We start from the raw sequence: 21,326 nt of genomic DNA on the forward strand, positions 1-21,326 counted from the left end.
ACTGCCTCTTGGTCAACTGCCTTCTCCAACCAGTCCAGTTGCACTCATGTATGCGTTGATGACATTGAAGGACTTGAAGATATTATTTGTTGCTGACTATTTTTACAGTGGAGTAACGCAGACCAATAGAGAGCTTCATCACACCTGAACAAAACAGATGAGCTTACGTTTGACTACAATCCTACAAATATGACAGTTGCTGCAAAGAAGATACAAATTGTAATATGTGGATGCTTCACACACATCTTTAACCCGGCAGCACAGAAGAGCTCTACAGTCAGCACAGTTTGAAGGTAGACACCCAAGGTTAGTGTCACCAGTTCAGTATCTGACCAAATGTGAAATACTGTACGGTTAAAATCTCCCCTTCTACTCTTGAGCTATGGTGTTGATAATGGCCGGAAAGGTTGAAGCAGTGAAGTTGAACTTATGGATCAAAAATGTTCATTAGTGTATGCATCATTCCATGCCAACTCACCTAGAATTCAGAATTTTTGGGATTTCCCAATGAACCCAATGAAAAACAGGCTCAATAAGTATCACCAAGAAAACATAAGGTCAACAGAGTACAAACATCTACCATTGAAATTAAACCAACAAATGGAATATTAAAGCCAGTGAAAAATATGAAAAATGTGCCACTTTCAAAAAAATGTGTGTGTTATACTTATATATATATATTTGTATATATGTATATATATACACACACACACACACACACATAAAATGTCAGCAATTACTGTGTACACACTTTCACATAAAAAAGGAGGAAATTCAATAATTCTTGAGGAAATCTGCAGCCAAAATATCCTCAGAAGTGTTTTTTAGCTCTGAAGCTATATTTACTATATAGTATATATTTACTATATCTATATATACTCTGAAGCTATAAAGAACTGTGGCACTCAAGTTTTCTTTATGCCGGACCGAATAACTTCTAGATGTGACAGAACTATATTAATACTACACAGAGTCAACATTTGGTTGCAAGAAAGTGAAAACTAGTAAAGATACTAATGTTTGAAAAATGACAGATTCTTCATTTGGGTAAAAAATGATTTCCTGTTAAGTTGATTACTGTAAACATTCTGCAACAAATATCTAAATGAACACGTTTTTGCAAAATGATCACTCCCAACTCGTCAGTACAGCAGCCTCAAGCTTCAAACTATGATACTCTACCTACCCCTCTAGCATCAGTGTTGATCATGAAGGGCTCTGTGATCAAGTTAGCAATAATACATAATATGCAATGTTTGGTTTGACTTTTAAAATAAAGCTTGCTTACTAACCGTTCACTTATTATGACGTTTGGTCTTTTATTGACATTGTTAAAGAGTAGCAGTTTGGTTTGGTTGAGGCAAAGATCCTACTTTGTGGTAAAGAGTGACTTGTTTTTGAGTTATGTTGTGTCAGTAAGATAATGTATGCAAGTTTACTTTACTTAAGTCACTTTGGCAATGTTACTTAAGTTAGGAGACTGAACGTAGTTATTTTAACCCAAAGTGGATGTGAGCCCCAGTCATATATGATGTCACCCTGAACATCCCAGAACTTGGACTTTTCTTGCTCTTTATACAATTGCACTAGAGGGGTGCCTTATGACGTGACACTACAAGGGTACCTGCAGAGTCATTTTTAGAAGCGTATGGCCAGTAAATACTGTATCTGATGTGTTGGGAGTGATAACGGGATGAAACATCCAGCAGCGGCTGACATCGGCGTTGAGGCATGAAAGTATTTGTTTTTAAAATATAGGACAATATACAGATTTGTTAAACACTCAAACATATTTATCAGTCTCAAATGTCCAGAAGTGATCAGACTTGAAGTTGACATCATCCTCCTTACCAAAATAAAACCCAAACAATTTCAATTCATCATAGTTTAATAAAACTTCCTTATAATAAAAATTAAACTGATGCCATTTTGTCCATTCATTAGTGAATAAACTCTTTTTATGAGACAAAATCTGTGACTTGATCAATAAACTACAAAAATAAGTGTCCTATTGAAACCTCTGACATCTCATGTCACCATGCATGCAAACTAACAGACACATCAAAGCAGGATTGTTATTTGCTGTTAATGCAGACGTTATTAGTTAGCTATTAAATGATTCAGCAAAACTGGCATGAAGTTATAACCCCAGCTGTGTGTAGCTTTGCACAGAGCAGCCTGACACACTCAGCTCAAATACACAGAGCATCACATGAAACATGAGCCGTTTATCTTCTCACCCTCACCAGACATGTCAGCAGTGCAATTGACAATTACATTACATTTGTGAAAACACAGAGGGTCACAATACTGACATAACTAATAAATTAGACAAACAAAAATAAAATAAAAGGAGTTAATCCATGCATTTATGACTTGATAATATTGCAGACACTTGCTGGAAAGTGAGTAAGTAAAACAAAGCATTTTTTAAAATGGTTCGTCTTATGAAACGAACGGAGTGAAAATAGCAAAGTAATACAGGGTCATTGTTCTTCACCAAAGTCGCTGGTGCTTTTCAAGACAATACTGTATGAACAGAGAAAAAGTCACAATGATTACACAGAGACAGCGTGCTGGGGGGATCTTCAGAGTAATGTCTCAGTATATGGATTATTTGTGTCAAAATTCAGTACAGTCAGGCTCTACTGGATACAATAAAGATTAGTGTACTGTAATTAATAATTGGGATTACATGACAACATTAGGTCACAATCAAGCTTAACTTTGACATTTTATAAGTAACTGGATATTCTTCTTAACAAGACACTTTTTTCACATTAATTTTCCACCAATGAGAGGCCAGTGTTGGAGCTGGTTCCTGAACCGCATCTTGAGTCTTCTGAAATATCTCCATTACCAAAGAACTTGTTGTTGCCTGCCTAAACTGCTTCCATAGCAGCCCCTTCCTTCCTTTTCTTTCCCTCCAGCCCTTTTTGGCGTCAAAGTCCCAACAGTGTCAATAAAGCTGAGCTCCATAGTAAGTTCTGAAGTGATAGTGGTCTTTACATGTTAAATTGTGTAAAAAATAAAAAAGCTAAATGAAAGCTATCAGACGTTTGTTTAAAGGAAACAAGCTGAATTCAAGACCTACCATTATTACAGAGGATAAATACACTGTAGGCACAAAGCTTTTTCACATGTAACCAATGTACTCAAAAAAAAAAAAGAGCACTTCAGCATAACAACTTTATCTTTGCTCCTGTATGATAAAGAACGGACAACAATTTGGGACACTTATACTGTGACCTCATCCTGTTTGTAAGCGCTGTGCTTAGAAGAGTAACTTTAAACAGTAGAGATAGCTCTGATGATGTAAAGAAACTCGGGCTGGGTATCAAAACTCAAAACTTTTTTTGGTATCAATCAAGTACCAGAAGTTGGCATCTAAGAAAATGTGTCAAAATAAGGATGGCAAAAAAATATTCTAATATTGTTTTTCTGTTTTTGTGAATAAAGTTTCCATTAAGCTCAGTGATGTTTATGGGAGTTGTAGTTGTGGGGTAGTGTTAACAAATGAATCATTCATTTTGCTGTTTATGAAGGTTTCTGCTTCTCATATCAACGTCTGTGGCACATACTCAACATGGACACTGAACTTTAGATTGTACACAGTTGCAGAAGCTAGTATAACTGCAGCTAGATATAAGGTATTCATAGAACCCTGTTTACATACGCAACTTTTGTTTGAGGTTTCATTTGAATAGATTGAGACTGTGACCAACAGTAGTTGGGTCGCCGTTCAGCCTGACTTACACTGCGGATGTAGACAGATGTGTTGGAAAGAACTAAAATGGATGACCAAAATTTGTGACTAGAATGCATTCAGGTTTTTTACTGTACTGTGCCATAGATTTTAATGCATTTGTTTAACATGTGAAGTAGTGGTGTTTGAGATAAAATGGGGTTTCCTCTTTCCATTAAAAAACCTTTAAAAAAAAGAAAAAAGTTTTATATTCATAGTTTCAAGTATGGCCTTGTTTCCACATGGCAGTCCTATTCAGTTAAGTTTGGGGAAAAGAAGGTGGTGACCCCCAAAGCTCGACCAACCACAACCAACAACTTTGCGCACAATATAAGAACCGTCTGAACACAAAAAAAGATCTTGCATCAAGGTACAGTACAAAGGGTACTATGATGGAACTACTTTGGTGGAAACAAGGCTTATGGTATTAAAAAGGATTGTTTTAGTACCAAATCAGGTGGCATATTATCACTAATATGGAAAAATGATACCCAGCCCTAAAAAGTAAAGACATTTACTGTTGGATAAAAATCACAAGAATAGTGGTAGATGTAGTCCAGCAGTAACCTGTGTCAGGGTTTAGCAACCTTTAAGCAGTAACAGTGGTTCTATTTGCAGGCAGAGTAGCTGGCTCATACTGATAGTGAAAGAGTGGTTAACAATATCTGTAACAAAAAGGAAGCGCACTGAAATTCCCAACACAAAGTGCACCCACAGACACACCAGTATATTACAGTAACATCTAGAGAACAATAAGAATCATTCCCCATTAAGAAGACCAGTATAAGCTTGAAAAAATCCCATGAGACGATGTTTTCCTTTTGTATTTCCAACACATGAAGAGGGATGATGGTCCTTCCAGGTGCCTCAATTGTGGCCAATGACAGAGCAGCAGGTCTGTCATGAACGAGAAAGGCAAATATGATGGCTGCTCTCAGACTCTCATTCTACATCAGAGAGCAAAGGCCTAACAGGTGCCCTCCATCAGAATTAAGTATCCTTTTCATCCATTTATCTTGTCTAGAACAAGTCCTTCAGATGTGGAGTGGTTATTTGTATTACAGGGAACAACACTCAAGGCTGTATGGGAAAATAAATGTGTTTTTAAATCATATGAGTGAAATTTCTCTCCATTTTCTTGAACAACAAAAGGTCTGTTTTGTCCAACAATGGGAAATTCCCTCTCATAAACCACTCGTCAATGTTACAGTGGTTTCAGTCAGACCCACAGAATCTTTGTTGTTTTTTTCTTCTCAGTACAGGTGTTTAGGGACTGTTAGTTGTGCGGAGGTCCTCAGTAGTTGTGTACAGGTCTCTCCTGCTGGGGTCCATAGGGGAAAGTGTTGTTAGCAAGATGTTAGGAGAGGATCCTCAGGCCTCAGAGCTCAGGGAGGTCCGCGTTGGACTGGGAGGGAGGCGAGCTGCTGCACTGTGCTCTGTGCGGAAACTGTAATCATACTGACAGAGGGAAGGAGGGTCAAACATTAAGACTGTAATATGATCTGGCAGAAAACATCCCATTCTACACCAAATTCATCAAATCATCAACAAAGCTTCTCTGATTTACAATGATACAGTTCAAATTATGGAACACATTGACCTCTGGTGGACTCTGTGTGTCATTACATGTACATTTCAAGTGTGTAGGCACTAAAATCGGTGCACACTACTTTCTATGCAACCTTTTGGATCTCTAAAATACAAACATGACAAGAGACTGTGCATGCTCCACAGAAACCTATATAGGACCCATGCACACACACATAAACTGGGGCATAACTCAAATTCAAACTGAAATTCATACCTTTTTGTGAAATAAATTGAAATATTAATTTAATACATATTAAATATGTATGTAGAGTTCATTTGCAAAACAAAAAAACCCAGATAAAATCCATTCTTTAAATGAATAAAAATACACCCGTATGGGTGGACACAGTATGGCTGAACAATTGCTGTTTTCAATGCACTCACTTTCAAACAAGGGCCTAAAAACTGCAACTTGGTCATTCAGCGCTTCTTGTATATCCGTGTCTGCCTCCACCTTGGTACCTACCCCACTCAGGAGGAACTTTCCAACTATTGCAGCAAGTCCCTCATCAAGGGGGATTGAACACCGATGTCCCCTTGCATCAGCCTTTGGTACGAACACTAAATAGCTAGGCGTCTTTTGGCTTCAACTTTTATGACAGACCACTTCTTTCCAACCGTGTGAGTTGGCAGCGTGCACTGCCTCCCTCACACACAGCCGCTCTACAGCCTTTTGGCTTTGTAAAGCACACACTGTGTCCACTGAACAATATAGTCTACCTTGCCTCTACCACACCGACTACTTCATAGTTTCACTTGATGGTGTGATTGTCATGATATTTGCATTCAATTAGTAAATATGCTGTAGTGAAAAAACAAGAAAGTAGTGACAGATGGAGGCCTATGTATTTCAACCTTCACTTTCAGTTCCCATTTTAAACCATGCATCATCAAGTCAAAGCAAGCCTGAAACTCAGACACAGACAGACAGCAGAGGACGGAAGCAGCACATCCGTAATTGACATAAAAAGCGGTAGAGACTCTCTGCATTGTTTTCTTATCACATGAATGTTTTGAAACAAACATTTACTTGCTAGCGTGGCTGACAGCCTTCAGAGATTTACTCACTAAACCGAAAATCTACCTGCACTTTGCACTTGGCGAGTACTGATTTCAGACCCTTATCCATGCGAAAAAGCATAAATTTAAAAAAAAAGATCACTGGATTTATGAATCCAAATCAGATCATTTGAATGGAGATCAATTTGAATAGAAAAACATGATTTTTTTTTTTTAACTCAGCCCTAGTCGGAAGTGTTTCTCATTTTAACAGCCACGATTCCACTTTCTTCAAGTCAAACCAAAAACAAGTCCTGTTTATTACAACTTTGTTCTTTATAGCAATATTACTACTACAAAGTCAAACAAGTAATGAGGTATTATGATCAACATTTCATGTGTGCTCATTTGAAGTTTGACTTCAAAATAAAGAGGTTTAGATAATGATGATAAACTGCTGCTTTATTACCAGCCTGTCAGATCATCTGACTGCTCAGGTTTGTACACCTGTCAGCCTTTTGTAGTGTTGTCACCATGTTCCCATTTTTTTAGCAATTACTTTGGTGACTACAATGTTATCATAACTGATAGAAATGATGGACAAAGCTAGGAAAATATCAATTAATCTGTAATCCTACTACTCCAACTCGATTACATTTGTCCACTCACCTCTTTCTCAATCTCAGCCAGTGACTTGATTGTTATACCCATCAGATCCACCTGCTGCAGCTGAACATGAAGAGCAGTGATGGTTAGTTAGTTAGTTGTCCAGTTGTAATCAAGTACATGTCAACAACTTTGGTGTTACCTATACAGTTCTTTCCTTTCAGCCTGTTACTATCAAAAATATTTCAAATCCATTGCACTTTACAGAATATTTACCAGCCGAACAAGAGGACCAGCTTACAGGTTAAACATAACTATCTTAAACATGAGTGCTGGAGCAAAGGTATTTAAATCACGAGACTGGACAACTCTCCTATAGGAGGATAAAACCTGTGACCCACCATCAGGTTAACCTGCTGCCAAAACACTAAAGACTTCACTCAGGCAACTTACGTCGGACGAGGCACAGGCAAACTTCTCAGAGATCATGAAGGGCACTCCATCCATCGCTGAAAAAACAAAGTTCAAATAAATGCTACATCAATGTGTCTTTTACACTAGCAGCAAAGAAGTGACAAAAACAAACATTTATTCAGAAAAAGAGACACTTAAGGGCCTATTTTAATTGACCTGAGAAAAGCGTACTGCACACTCACTGTGTGACTGACATTTTGGTTCATGTAAGTGCAGCAACACAAACTTCAAAATGGCTGGTTGAAGTGGAATAGACCCTTTTCATGGCAGACATGTTGACTTGTCAAACAAGGAAAAGCACAGGTGGAATTTATAACATTAATGATGGCTGCATTCCATTTAGGTGAGCTAGGTCAAGAGCTCTGGTATTGTGCATGCTCGCTCACTGGCATGGCTTTCAGGGACACTGAAAAGAATGGTAACCTTGTTATCATTATTGGTCACACCTGTGCTTTTACTGCTTTGATAAGTCAAAATGTCTGCTGTCAAAAGGGTCCATACAGATCAGAAGATGTGTTGTTAAATACATATGCTCTCAGCCAGTCACATTACAGACATCTTCACTCAGAAAAATCTGAACCAATCAGGCTGACGTAGGTTGTGATTATTATTATGGATTCCACTGCTTCTCTTGCTAAGATGCGCCCTGCTCTGCCTGTCTGTGATTTGTAAAATCCATTATTTGGGCCCGTTAGGTTTAGGCATGAGGAGTGTGATTGGTTAGGTTAAGAATATCAGGGGAGCCAATTAGAGCATGACACGGGAGTGGATTTTCACTCCCGTCCCATCCCACTCCCAGAGAAAAAATCCCATCCCATCCCAATCCCGTGCCGGAGTAAAAAAAAAAATCCCATCCCGTCCCACTCCTGTAGAATGACTCCCGCTCCCATCCCGCTCCCACTCAAAATTACTCCCACTCCCATCCCACTCCGTTTTTTAGTGGCTGGCCCGGCCGGAAGTCAAAGCACTGTTGGATGTGTAGTTCTTTTGACTTGCTTACACAAGTCAAAATAGTTTTGGCTCACTGAAAGATGACTACAAAAATGGACGTGTCTGTCCTTTTGGTTGTTTAACACGGCTGAAAATCATCATCTATTAATGGCGTTCCCGCTCCCGTTGATTTTTATTCCCATCCCGTCCCAATCACGGGATTAATAAAACTTTGACTCCCATCCCGCGGGAATCCCACGGGAATCACGTGACCCGCGGGAATTCCCGAAAAATGTCATGCTCTAGAGCCAATCACAGACAGGGTAGGGCGGGTCCTAGCAAGAAAAGCAGTGGAATCCCATTAAGACGCATGTATGTGATATGTTTAGTTTGATGATAGTATAAAAACATCCATGTTTCAAATTATAATCTATTTTGTTCATTTCATTGTGCCGCAAACCAATCCTGATGACATCAAAGACGGAGCAGACCGATGTGATGTGAACAGGCAAAACCTACAGTTAATAAGTGCAATGATGATTGAAATACATAAAACAAAAAAATTATATTTCTGTCAAAATGAGTCTGCATATTAAGTTGTCATTGGTCACATCTTATCACAACAGCAGCAGTATGTGCATGGTAATGTATCTCAACAACAATAAAACATAAAACACCAATTTTGCTGAAAAGAAAGTTGGAAAGGAGGCGATGATGAACAGGATTACTGAGCCCCGGTCTCCCAATGTCTCCTGGGTAAACTGTCCATCTTTGCAGGTGATTTGACCGGATATGAAAAAGTACCTGTTCATGCTACAGTGGACATCAAAAGAACTGAACCTGCTGATACTTGTCATTTTGACAATTTGAATTATTCTGTTCTAATGATGAAGCTACAGTTAGAGACTATAAATAACCAAGTCTCATAAAATCGTATCATCTACAACTCACAGCAGCAGTGAGCACTATTGTAAAACACTATAGTTTTTTATAGTTAGTATAAAAAAGTATATTAAATTCATTATATCACTGTGGCTGGATTGATAATGGGAAACACTGTGTGTCACAACATGGGCATAGCTCTGATATAATGTTATATTTAGCATTCTAGTTAGAACTCTTAACTGGAACTCTACTGTTTTCAGACTTTGCTAATGATTTTGTACCCATGCAGTCTTGCTGTTCCCAGTTTTGATCTTCTTGAGTCTCTGATTACGTTGAAACCAATATGGGAAATTGTAAAATTGCATTTTTAAACACAATTACAACAACATGGCTGGCAGGACATTGACTTTGACATTTGTAATTGTGAATTTTCATAAAGTGTTGCTGACCTGAGATTGCATACAGGTTGGAGTTCTGGTGTTCATAGTCTGGCCTAGTAGTGTTCTTCCCTCTGAAGCTGGCCGGGAGAGTCATAGAAATATGCCTTGGGACAAAAAGAAGAACAATTGAAGCATCTGGTTAGTTCAGCAGAGAGCTCAGTGGGCCTTAATGTTTAATCACAACACAAATGAGACAAGAATTAGCTAGATAGTGTCCTATTTTCTAAGTGTATGTTAAGCTGTTGTCTGGTGTTTATAGGTTGGTGTGTGGGTTTTTCTTGTGGTTGGTTGTGAAATGTAAAACTAAAAGTCAGTGACGGATCTTATACAGTGGATTGTGAGCTTTAGTTTCCCTGGTAAACACCCCAACCTCTAAGGACACCCGCCTGTCTGCTCTGCCTAGCCCAGAGACACTCTGGCAACCAAGAATGTCTCCAGGATGGGAAAGGTCAAAAAATCCCACTTAAACCCGCTGAGATCGGGCTTTTGTGTGCAATGGGAATGAGTACATAGGGCATTTACACCCAGGTCAATTGACTCTGTAGTAGACCTGGGTTTTTATCACCTCGGCTCGGCTTTCATCTAAATAAACGTCCCATGTCCATTTATTCATTGATTCACTCATCTACCAAAATACATTTGCATTGAAATGTTTTATAAATACTTACAGTAAATATTGGTACAGTATGTGCAATTAGTTTTGATTAATTAATCACAAAACTTGTAATTAGTTACTTCTTTTTTTTTTAAACCCCTCGACAGCCCTATTCATTTGATTTTGAATTTTTTGTTGTGTTTTCCTATTTGCCATTTTCATTGCACTTTCGGGCACAGTAGATCGGACAACAAACTGTAGAAATTCAACTTCACTGCAGACAACTTTCCCCCTTTCGGATCAACATGGCAGCAATCAGACAGTGCTTTTCTTTGTTTTCCAGCTGAAAGCGTCACCTTTTCCTCCTTCACGTTCATCTAAAGCTAGATCAGTTTCCCTTCTCTTGATGAAAGAATGTTCCAAGGACAGTGAACATCCTCTTTCCATAATTCAGCACTGAGCAAAGAGTCTTATCCATGTGAGTAAATGCAGGATACATGTGAGCTAGCTGGGAAAGTGTGTATAAATCGGGCACATGTAATCACACACGTGCACAAAGACATCATTTGGGTCGACATACTTGGGCATAGGAGCTGCTGGGACTGGAGTGGAGCTGGAGCAGGAGTTCACATTCTGGATGTTGTTGGTGGTTGGAGTGTGTGTGGAGTCCTGGGCCCGAGGTACATTCCCCATGCGATACCAGATTCCCATGTTGTTGAGCTCTCTGTCAAACAAGTTAATAAGCATTAATAAACAGAAGAAATAAAAAAAAAGACTTTTAACATAATGTAGAAAAGTTACACATTTATCATAAAGCATGTCCAATTTTATTTATATTGCCCAAAATCACAAATCACATTGCCTCAACAGATACAGGAAGTGTTGAGTTAGAGAGGTACAGCAGTACTGTTGCACAAATGGGCAGATGCACTACTCAGGGGAACTGAGAAATGCAAAATACCACAGATTTCCTCCCAGGTTGGTACCAATACAATGTAGAGACTTTGTACCTTTTCCTGTCAAAGGCACAGCGCGCATGGAGCCATAGTTCACATATGACTATGACAGGCAGAAGGTGAAGTAGTTCCTTTGAACCCAGTATAATTTGAACTAGATCCTGTTGATAGTGTAGTTACTTTATATTGTGTCCCTGTTGACAAAACAAACCTTTACCCAAATTACCAAATTTGAATATCTATCTTTTTATATGAAAATCGATCATACAACAAAACACTTGGGATCACAATTATCACTATTTCCGGATTGATCTGCACACGCTGAGCTAACTGGTTCTAATTGCTTGCAGCTAGCTCTCCCCACCTACACCTTATAAATTTGTCAGCTCAACATACAATAACATAAAATCAAATGGTATAAGCTCGTAGACCAGACCAGACGAGCAAATCCAAAAAAAAGCCCAACTGTAGTCTACACATGACAAAACGAGCCTGTCCACTATGTCATATCTGCACACAAACTTTTCTTTGAATACACTGATTTCAAGAGATTCAGAGCTTCTTCATGCACCACCTGAAACACCTGAATCACCAACTGGCATAAGCCCCATTCACACTGCCTTTTCAGTGCGGGAATCATGCGCTGATTCGCTGCATCGCTGTCTGTGTAAAAGTTACAGATTTGGAGAGGGGGGACAGTTTTGCTGCGGCTCCGATCTGCCTCCAGAGGTAGTAGCAGAGCCGCAGCAGAAGGGAGCCTGCGTCTGTGTGAATGGTAAACCCAGAGGCGCGGATCAGGGGTGTGTCGATCTGATCGTGTTCACTGTCTGACAGCTAAACAGATCCTTCACTCATTAAATAAAAGAGAAATGTCCCATACTTCAACCCACAAAGCAATGGTACAGGTCCAAACAACAGTAATCTGGTAACTGGTCGTGTCTTTGGCAACTTACGTGAGGAAAGCATACCACAGATATACGCGAAAGTGTCTGTCATCCAGTCTGTCCTACTGACTGTCGCATTTCGGCCCAAAAACAGCGTCTGTCCCCGGCAGCAGAGCCAGACGGCTGAATGGTAGTGATTATGTGATGTGATTTAGGGCAAAAACCTTTACCTCACCATGTCTTTGTTACTGTCTCTGACAACTTGTATTGAAAAAAAATCAATGCAATGGTCAGCCCTCCCGACCGAGACTTCAGTGAACTTTCCCCCAGAAAACAGCCTCCCTCGCGCGAGTGAGAGTCAGACAGGGTCTATTGTACTGATGGGGATTATGTAATTTTGAGCAAAAAATGTAACTTCATGTATAGATTAACAGGTGGAAACTGGGGGAACACCAGGGGCTATAGTGTGTTTTTCTATCTAACACCCTTCCAAGAGAAACTGCCTGAAAAAGTGTGAAGATCCAGTTGAAACTGCAGCTGATAAGAGTGTGAAAAATGTGTTTCAACTACAGTCTAAATAATTTCAGTCCAAACTGCTGGATAATAAACTATTCTGACTAAGGATACTTTTTCTTGTACGGAAAACTATTTTTCAAGTCAACAACTAAAACTAATGTTCCATCATATGGTCCCAAGCTGCTCACCCTATAAAAGTGTACTGGGGAGGGGCCTGTTTGGAGCGTCCCAGGATGCGGATGTCACAAATAGCTGCCTCTGTGGAGTCCCGAGGAATAAACTTGATGCAGAGTCGCCTCTTCCTGAAGGCCTGCTCCTCTGTGGGACACAAATGAAACAGACGGACTGAGAGTCACTCCACTGCAGAGAGTCTGCTCATTGACTATACGTTAATGCCAGAGAGAGAGAGAGAGAGAGAGGTTCTCTGCAGATTAACATGATAGTTCTTATTATTGTAGCCAGACATCTTTTTCGTGATTTGAATAATATAACTGAATTGCTTTAAGACACATTTACCACAGTGATGCTATCAGTGCCTGTCTACTTGACTTGATTACTTACGAGTGTCAACAGTCTCTTGGATTGGAATGAAACCCACAGGCAGAGTGTCCTTTATATCGATCAGCTTCATGTCCACAAGAACGTTGCCCAAATGGCTCTTTAGAGAAAAGGATAGAGGAGAGAGGGGGACACATGAAGGGAAGGAGAGAGATTTGGGTGAAAAATAGGCCAACAGAGTGTAAAAAAGAGAGTAGACAATGGAGGTAAGCAGGGGGTAAATCAGCCAAAACGTTCACCAAACTGTTCAATGTATGAGATAAGATTGTAAGCGGTACAGCTAATTGGTGAGGTGAGTTTACTTACATTTTCTTTTGAGAAGACCCTGGTGAAGCAAAGGTAACGGGTCACCTTGGATTTGAACAGGCCATCTTTCCACAGGTCAGCATCCAGGCCGTCTGTTGTTGTAGAGACCTGGACACAAATAAGTCAAGAGAGGAGGGGATCAGTCTTAGACCCTTTTCAGACAGAGATTCTGCTATAACGCTGCAATGAAGGCTCGTCTCTACACCGCCTTTGTTTGTCCAAACTGTACCAAGTAATGGAACCAAAAGAGGTGTGGCGGTACACGTCGTAACATTGCGATCTGTGTTTTTCCACCTGTACATCTAAAAATGTATCCACCGACTGCTTCTAATCATATGGTTGCTGTTATAATGTGTTAAGGAAAATAACATGACAAGGACATCTGGATTCTTTAACAGGCTTTCAATGCTCGATAAATGTCACTGTTACATGACAATAGTATAATAAGAATAACGATAATAACAACGATAACAATTAAAAGACATCCACTGCAGCTGTAAAGATGATGTTCACAATATAAGGAAAGTCAGCGCAGTTCTTAATTACACAGACATGAAGGGTTTATTGCATAGTGCGACAGCAGCTGCTGCATGTGGTTTCAGTCAAATCTTCAAGTCACAGCAAAGCAATCTGTACCATGCCCAGGCACATTTGACCCGCAAAGTCCAGTTTGTTTGACTAGTGCTCCATACTGTGCTCAAGCACAAGTACACTTTCTTGGCTTCGGCACAGTACGGTTGCTTATGCACAAACACAAGCACGGCTACACAACACGGACATGTGTGGGCCAATGTGAGTGCGCCCTTAAAGAACTCCTCTTGTTACACACAGTAAAGATAACCACAGCAACTCCCTTGATTGTTTGGGCTGGGTTTGTTACCATCTACAGGGTATTTTACTAGTCTTTCTTTGAAACTGAAATCACAACTATCATTCATGAGTTTATTTCTTCACTGCTGGACTATTGTAACGATCGTAGGGTATTATTCAGAAATGAATCAACAGACTCGAAATAGTACAAAATGCAGCAGCGAGACTCCTCACAAAAACCAGGAAAAGAAAACACATTTAACATTGATTTTAAGATTTTACTTACTACTTCTTAAGGCCCTTCATGGCCTGACCCCAGAAATACATATCGAAACTGCAGCCCCCTTACCGACCAGTGCGCAGCATAAAATCCTCAGGCAGGAACCTGCTAACTGTTCCCAGCTCTCACTTAAAGACAAAAGGGGACTGAGTGTTTTCTATTCAGGCTCCTCAGCTGTGGAATCACCTGCCTTAGGATCTACAGCTGGTTACACCAGTGTCCCCTGGTGTAAGGAAATTGGCTCCAATCAAGCGCTGTCCACAGGGTATGGCATGGCGTTGCAAAATGGAGTGATAGCCTTCCTTATTCAAAATCCCTTTTACCTTGTACAAATCTCCCACTTTACCAGCACCAACGCAGCCCCAGACCATCACGTTACCTCCACCATGCTTGACAGATGGCGTCCGGCACTCCTCCAGCATCTTTTCACTTGTTCTGCGTCTCACAAATGTTCTTGTGTGTGATCAAAACACCTCAAACTTAGATTTGTCTGTCCATAACACTTTTTTCCAATCTTCCTCTGTCCAATGTCTGTGTTCTTTTGCCCATCTTAATCTTTTCCTTTCATTGGCCAGTCTCAGATATGGCTTTTTCTTTGCCACTCTGCCTAGAAGGCCAGCATCCCAGAGTCGCCTCTCCACTGTGGACATTGAGACTGGCGTTTTGCAGGTACCATTTAATGAAGCTGCCAGTTGAGGACCAGTGAGGCGTCTATTTCTCAAACTAGAGACTCTAATGTACTTGTCCTCTTGCTTAGTTGTGCTCCGGGGCCTCCCACTTCTCTTTGTATTCTGGTTAGAGCCCGTTTGTGCTGTTCTCTGAAGGGAGTAGTACACACCGTTGTAGGACATCTTCAGTTTCTTCGCAATTTCACACATGGAATAGCGTTCATTTCTCAGAAGACGAATAGACTGTCGAGTTCCAGAAGAAAGTTCTCTTTTTCTGGCCATTTTGAGAGTATAATCGAACCCACAAATGCTGATGCTCCGGATACTCAACTAGCTCAAAGGAAGGACAGTTTTATAGCTTCTCTAATCAGCACAACAGTTTTCAGCTGTGCTAACATAATTGCACAAGGGTTTTCTAATCATCAATTAGCCTTTTAACACAATTAGCTAACACAATGTACCATTAGAACACAGGAGTGATGGTTGCTGGAAATGGGCCTCTGTACACCTATGTAGATATTCCATTAAAAATCAGCCGTTTCCAGCTAGAATAGTCATTTACCACATTAACAATGTCTAGACTATATTTCCGATCTATTTAATGTTATCTTCATTGAAAAAAACAGTGCTTTTCTTTCAAAAATAAGGACATTTCTAAGTGACCCCAAACTTTTGAACGATAGTGTATTGCATTATCAAAACACCCTACATAGGAATGTACCTGAGTCAAGCCATTTTGGGTTTAGGTTTTTGGAGTCATGGCATGTTTGGTTCAGCAATCACTTTGACTCTCAACTTTTGCTCATTAGATAGTCTTGAAATATTTCAAAATGGGCTTTTTGTTATTATGGTGTCATGATTACAGCTTTGACAATTTTTGGGGCTATATCATTGAAATTGCTAATTATTTTTGCATGGTAATAAGGTAATTCAGATGTCTGCCTGTCCTGTTCAGTGACTTACCACATCATATCCAGTTGGGGCCCTGTTCCTGGAGGCTACTACGCCAACTCCAGTGATTGGGTCCATGGGCATCTCAGGCAAAGCTTCAGAAAGCTCCCGAACCTCAGGCATCTTTGTAGAGTTCTGCAACAGAAAGCACCATGAGACCTTAAGGTATTAGAGACAATTCCTCTGCCTGGTACTGAGATAAACACTCCACCTGGGTGATGAAGCCGATGCAACTTTATTGAGGTCAGTGTAGGAAAACAAATGTCTTAAAAATAAACTATATTAATCATCACAACTTTATCAAATATTTAAGTCTTTGGTTAGTGGCATAGTGTATTGCGGCTGCTTTATTGTATTATCTTAATTCACTTTTAATGGAAGTGTTATTATTGGTGGAAGTCGCTCCTACTTATGACCCCCTTGCTCAGTCCAAGCCTATCTTCGAACTTGGCCTTTATTTTGATCATGATTTGAAGTTTGGTGACTGTATCTCTTGTTGCAGGGTTTAGAGCTTGTGACACTATCGCAGTGACAAAATCCGACAGACGGACAGACATGTAAACACCTGGCATGATACTCAATTGCTTCTGTGTTAGTTCCCGCTACACAAGGTGTCTCCAAATGTTGCCATGATGACAAACACACACCAGTGATGTTGCTGGGCAATGCATCCTGCTTCTCTGACACATTAAAATCTGAAAGGACACAGTGAGGTCACTATCTATGTGTCCAAGGGGGACGCACAATATTTTATCACTGATAATGTTTGAACAACAAATCCATATTGAAGTAGAGTGGTGTAGTTTGTATTCCTAAAACTCAGAAATCAGTTAGCTTTTTTGCACATCTAGTTCCCTTGTCTCACAGTCTATGGTTTTTTTGATTGGTTTTCAGTTAAATGCCTAAGATAAAGTCTGTGGTTACCACGGGCTGAAGATATTTACAAGTTTGGTCTAAATGTTGCAGAATTTAATTATAAAGAGCACGGCAATCACAGAGACTCATCTACTCACTTGTCCGTCTTTACAGGTCGACTTTAGTTACAAACTATTCTAACTCTGACTTTACAACTTGTACATTGATACGTTTAAGTCATGTGACCTTGATGTAGTCTGTTTACAGCCTAACATTAGCTTTTTAATTTACGCTTTGAAAATCACAAAGTGGTGTTCATCTGTGAAGATTATCTTCCTGAAAAAAATGTGTAAGTAGCATAAACTTGTGTTTGTCACAGAGATTATTTTTCCAAAATCCAAATCCAAAAATCCCATAGACTATTGTCGAAGGAACCAGGGCAATGCTAACTTCTGGGTTAGCCTACAAAAATACATCATCGCTATGCCACTCTGTAATGGGTCCCAGGGACTCACTATATTGAAAACCTAGTAACATCACACACGCGCACGCACAGCTGTTGCAATTGTTAATTATTCAATGCAGAAAAAAGGTCCCTTGTGCCTGTTATACTTGTACAATATTGTTATTATTGTTATCATTATTATTATTATTATTATTATTATTATTAAGTCATATTTCTCCTGCATTAATGTAAAAGCAGGATTTTACTGTTGTTGATTGAGGTGGAGCTCATTTTGAACTTCATATCATTCTGAGGCTGTGCAGATTATGTTTATGTCTTTAAACATGCCTGGATGTTACAACATATAGCAGACACTGCAAATCTGTTTACTAAAAAAAAAAAATCAATGCCAACTTTTTCAGTTTAATTTCATCACATGCAACATCAAAACCTCAACGGGGAGCATTACCTTTGCATGACATCATATTAGAAAAAACACTAAAACATACTTTTGCACTCACACAGACAGAACAACTATGATATCAAGTCAAAAATCCAGCTTGTCAAGTCTGAGGATTAGATAACTTTGTTGGCCTTAACTGAGACTCAGTGCAGTGAGACTGGGAGTGCCACATCATTGTGATTTCACTAGTTTTTCAATGACAATGAAAATTGTGATGTAAAATGTAATCATCCATAATAATCACATATTATAACGCAATCGCATCTGTCAAAATGATTCTTACATGTTTGACTGAAGCCTAACTATCCAGTGTTGTGGTATCCTGCAACACAGCAGCATATTAATAAGAACTGTGGAGTTTACACAGGGCACGAAACACTTGAGAAGCTGCCTGGACAACAGAGGCCTCCTGCATGGCATCTCCTTGACTACCATAGTCCTCTGTTCAGAGCCATGACTGACTGTCCTGACTGACTAAACATTAGTGTGTGTCTCAAGTTATGTTAAAGAACAAAACTGATCCCAGGAAGTTGCAGACCAACAACCTGACACACTTCTACATCCAGACAGCACAGATACGTATCTACAGCTGATTGTGTGTTTACATGCAGATCAGTGGCCACCTCTGATTTATCCCAACTTCTATTATTTAACAACACCCATGCAACCAATAAACCTGATTGTATTCATTAGGTTAAAGGATTGATAAACGGACTCCTTTTCTTGGACATTGAGCTTATGACATTTTCAGTTCTCCTGTATGACTAAGACCCAGTGATGTAGCTGTGGCAGCAATGTCGTGGGATGAAAGAAGAGCTTGATGCCTGAATGTTACATAATTATATGAACAGACGGTTTATTTAAATAAATAGGGAAGTTCATGATAGTAATGCGCAATGAATTGGGTGACTTAACAACAGGGATGCAACTAATAATTGCTTTCAATATTGATAAATGTGCCAATTATTGTCCCTATTGATCACCTGTTTGTTCTTGGCTAAAACATAATTCAAAGAAATTATGAAAAATGTCATCATCGCAATTTCCGAAACCCACAATTGAAATCATCAAAACCTAATGAAATGATCTTCTCTCACATCCTCACACCAGGGAGGCAGGACAAAGGGATTTTTTTCGCCCAGAGTTGAACTTCTCAGGTAGCTCCTACACCAATCATATTGTTGTCTTTATGTTTAGAATTAAAATGTTCAACATAAGCATCAAGGTTTGGGCAAATATGTATACTGAGTGTTTTAAGACTCAGCAATAAGGCCAGCCGATCCTGTAAAAGGAAATGGTTGTGTGGATACCAACTTGCAGTCCTTAACCGTGGTAAAGCTGGCCTACAGGGTAGTGTTGTGTTATGGAGTTATATCTAGCAGATGAAACTGAGAGGGGAGGACTCTCATCTGATGTCAGACCATTAAACCAGGCTCTTAAAGCTACGCATCATGTTTAGAGTCGAAGCTTCACCAGTGAACAACAAATATCTGGTTACAAATAACAGATTATTATTAGTAATGAGACATTAAATCATTTAGTCAATGAAAATGTCAAAAGAGAAATTCTCATCTCAAGATTTGCGCACTAAAATTAATGCTCTTAAACTTCTTATTTTGTCTATACACAGGGATTTATTAAATAATATGAAAACATGATATTACAAGCTGCTTTAAAATACCTTAAACATGTTTGGTTGGATCTTTATGTTCATGATTTGGAGAACTTATAACCAGATTAACTTTATTGGCAGAGGGTGGATATGCAGTGAAACTCACCTGCTTGTCAGCTAACCTTAAAGCTAATCACGTGTTGTCATTTACAAAGTAGGAGAGTGTAAGTGTAGAGTGCTGGTTTATAGCGAAAGCAGAGCATGTGTGAGACTTGGCTTGGCTTTATTTGACATATTTATTGAAAATGCTACTTTTATAACTGGTTTAAGCCACTATTATACTGCTGCCCATTGGATACACAAGAGTAAAGAGCAGCATGAAACATTTCTAAAGCAATCTATTGAATGAAGCATTGATTGTGTTAACTGGCTAGATACCGAATTCTCACCCTCATTATTTACATAAATATAACATGATTTTTATATCAAGTCGCTCCGTTGAAAAGAAAGACATCAATAACTGCAACCACAGAGCAGCTGGGTTTCGCATCCTCATTACTGTTCAAGGTAAGTTAACCACTGCTCTGTGGTCTGACAGAGATTGCAATGCGAGTTCTACATAATTAGTTGGGTTAAACACCTACTCGCTTTGCTATTTCTATAATGTTAGTTATCCCTGCCCAAGTCAGAGTAACATGTCATTAAGGTAAAACGATTACCAGCATGCGTTTGTCACTCTAGTTCCCTAAATACAGACCGTGGTTTGTCAGCTGTAACAACCGCTGAAAGGAAACATAGCAGCGATAGCTTCTAGCTATGAGACACAGCTAACAAGCTAGCACGCTCGAAGTAACCAAACACCAGCTGCGACAAACGGGCACCGCTGTCAGACGTTAATGTTGGCTAGGGTGTTCCTGGTAAGCCCGGAGAATACGTTATCTGCCAGGCGACTTAAGAAGTCACAATACATGTCCAAGTCACGGTACTATCTTACCGTTTAAGACAAAGCGGCTTTACACGCAATACAGGCGCTTGGGCACACCGAATAAACAGCAGCGCTAGCTGCTAATGTTAGCTAACTAGCTGAAGATGTCCACTTACCTAGCGAGGTTAACAGTTGGATCCGATCGGTCGTCGTTTATTTTCCTCCGTGTCCTCTCTCACAGCTTTTCACAGGTTTGGGGACACGTGCATCTTTATGAAATTGCTCGGAACAACGAACGAATCCAACACATAAGCTGCTTTGTATATATTTGCATGGTGGTTCTGCAGCTAGCGGTTTCAGGAGGGTGCCATTAGTGGAGCTGTTGGAGGGGACTGGGGATGGGGGAGTGATCAGTGAACCAACTGGAGGAGCCTTCCCCCCACTCCCTCCCTCCTTCCCTCCCCGGGCCAGCGATGCCTAATGATGCAGTATTCAGTGTGTTTGGACGCTGTCTCTTATTTCTTGATAAAAACCTGTCAGTCAGTCGAGGACTAACTACAATCTGTAACAGAGATGAAAACAGATGAAAGTGAGGCTGCAGGAGCATGAGCCTGTAACAATTTCATTAATTGCACATTTTCTTATGAATACTGTATGCACCACTAAATTACATTATAAACCAAAATGTGAGAGGTTTTGAGATAAAACCTGCATTATTACTTGAATTCTAGGTCCCATCTTGTGCAGGGGTTTATTAAAATCTAGTTTAATCCCCCTTATTGTCTCAGTATGTGGTTTAACTGTATTGTGCTTATATTGTTTATTTTGTTAAA

The 21,326-nt window shown here is 39.7% G+C and overlaps 1 protein-coding gene across 1 annotated transcript; it reads right to left on the reverse strand.

Moving 5' to 3' along the window:
* Positions 1-2,404: 2,404 nt before the first annotated feature.
* mvb12ba (multivesicular body subunit 12Ba) lies at positions 2,405-20,913 on the reverse strand. Its single transcript, XM_084382606.1, has 10 exons — positions 20,670-20,913; positions 16,206-16,328; positions 13,485-13,592; positions 13,182-13,278; positions 12,809-12,938; positions 10,845-10,988; positions 9,679-9,773; positions 7,394-7,449; positions 7,004-7,063; positions 2,405-5,203 (listed from the first exon to the last, which is right to left on the reverse strand). Exons 2-10 carry the CDS (start codon positions 16,314-16,316, stop codon positions 5,117-5,119), a joined length of 888 nt encoding a protein of 295 aa, XP_084238732.1. The 5' UTR covers positions 16,317-16,328; positions 20,670-20,913; the 3' UTR covers positions 2,405-5,116.
* Between the last annotated feature and the right edge of the window lie 413 nt (positions 20,914-21,326).

Source organism: Pagrus pagrus, assembly GCF_965226575.1.
Source record: "Pagrus pagrus genome assembly, chromosome: 19".
Classification (NCBI taxonomy): domain Eukaryota; kingdom Metazoa; phylum Chordata; class Actinopteri; order Spariformes; family Sparidae; genus Pagrus; species Pagrus pagrus.

Excerpts from the sequence above, each read along its gene's own strand:
- mvb12ba (XM_084382606.1), bottom strand. The coding sequence starts at position 16,316 with ATGCCTGAGGTTCGGGAGCTTTCTGAAGCTTTGCCTGAGATGCCCATG. Across the intron at positions 13,279-13,484 it reads GGGTCTTCTCAAAAGAAAAT|AGCCATTTGGGCAACGTTCT; the intron begins GTAAGTAAACTC and ends TTTTCTCTAAAG. Across the intron at positions 7,450-9,678 it reads CAACCTGTATGCAATCTCAG|CGATGGATGGAGTGCCCTTC; the intron begins GTCAGCAACACT and ends TTGTTTTTTCAG.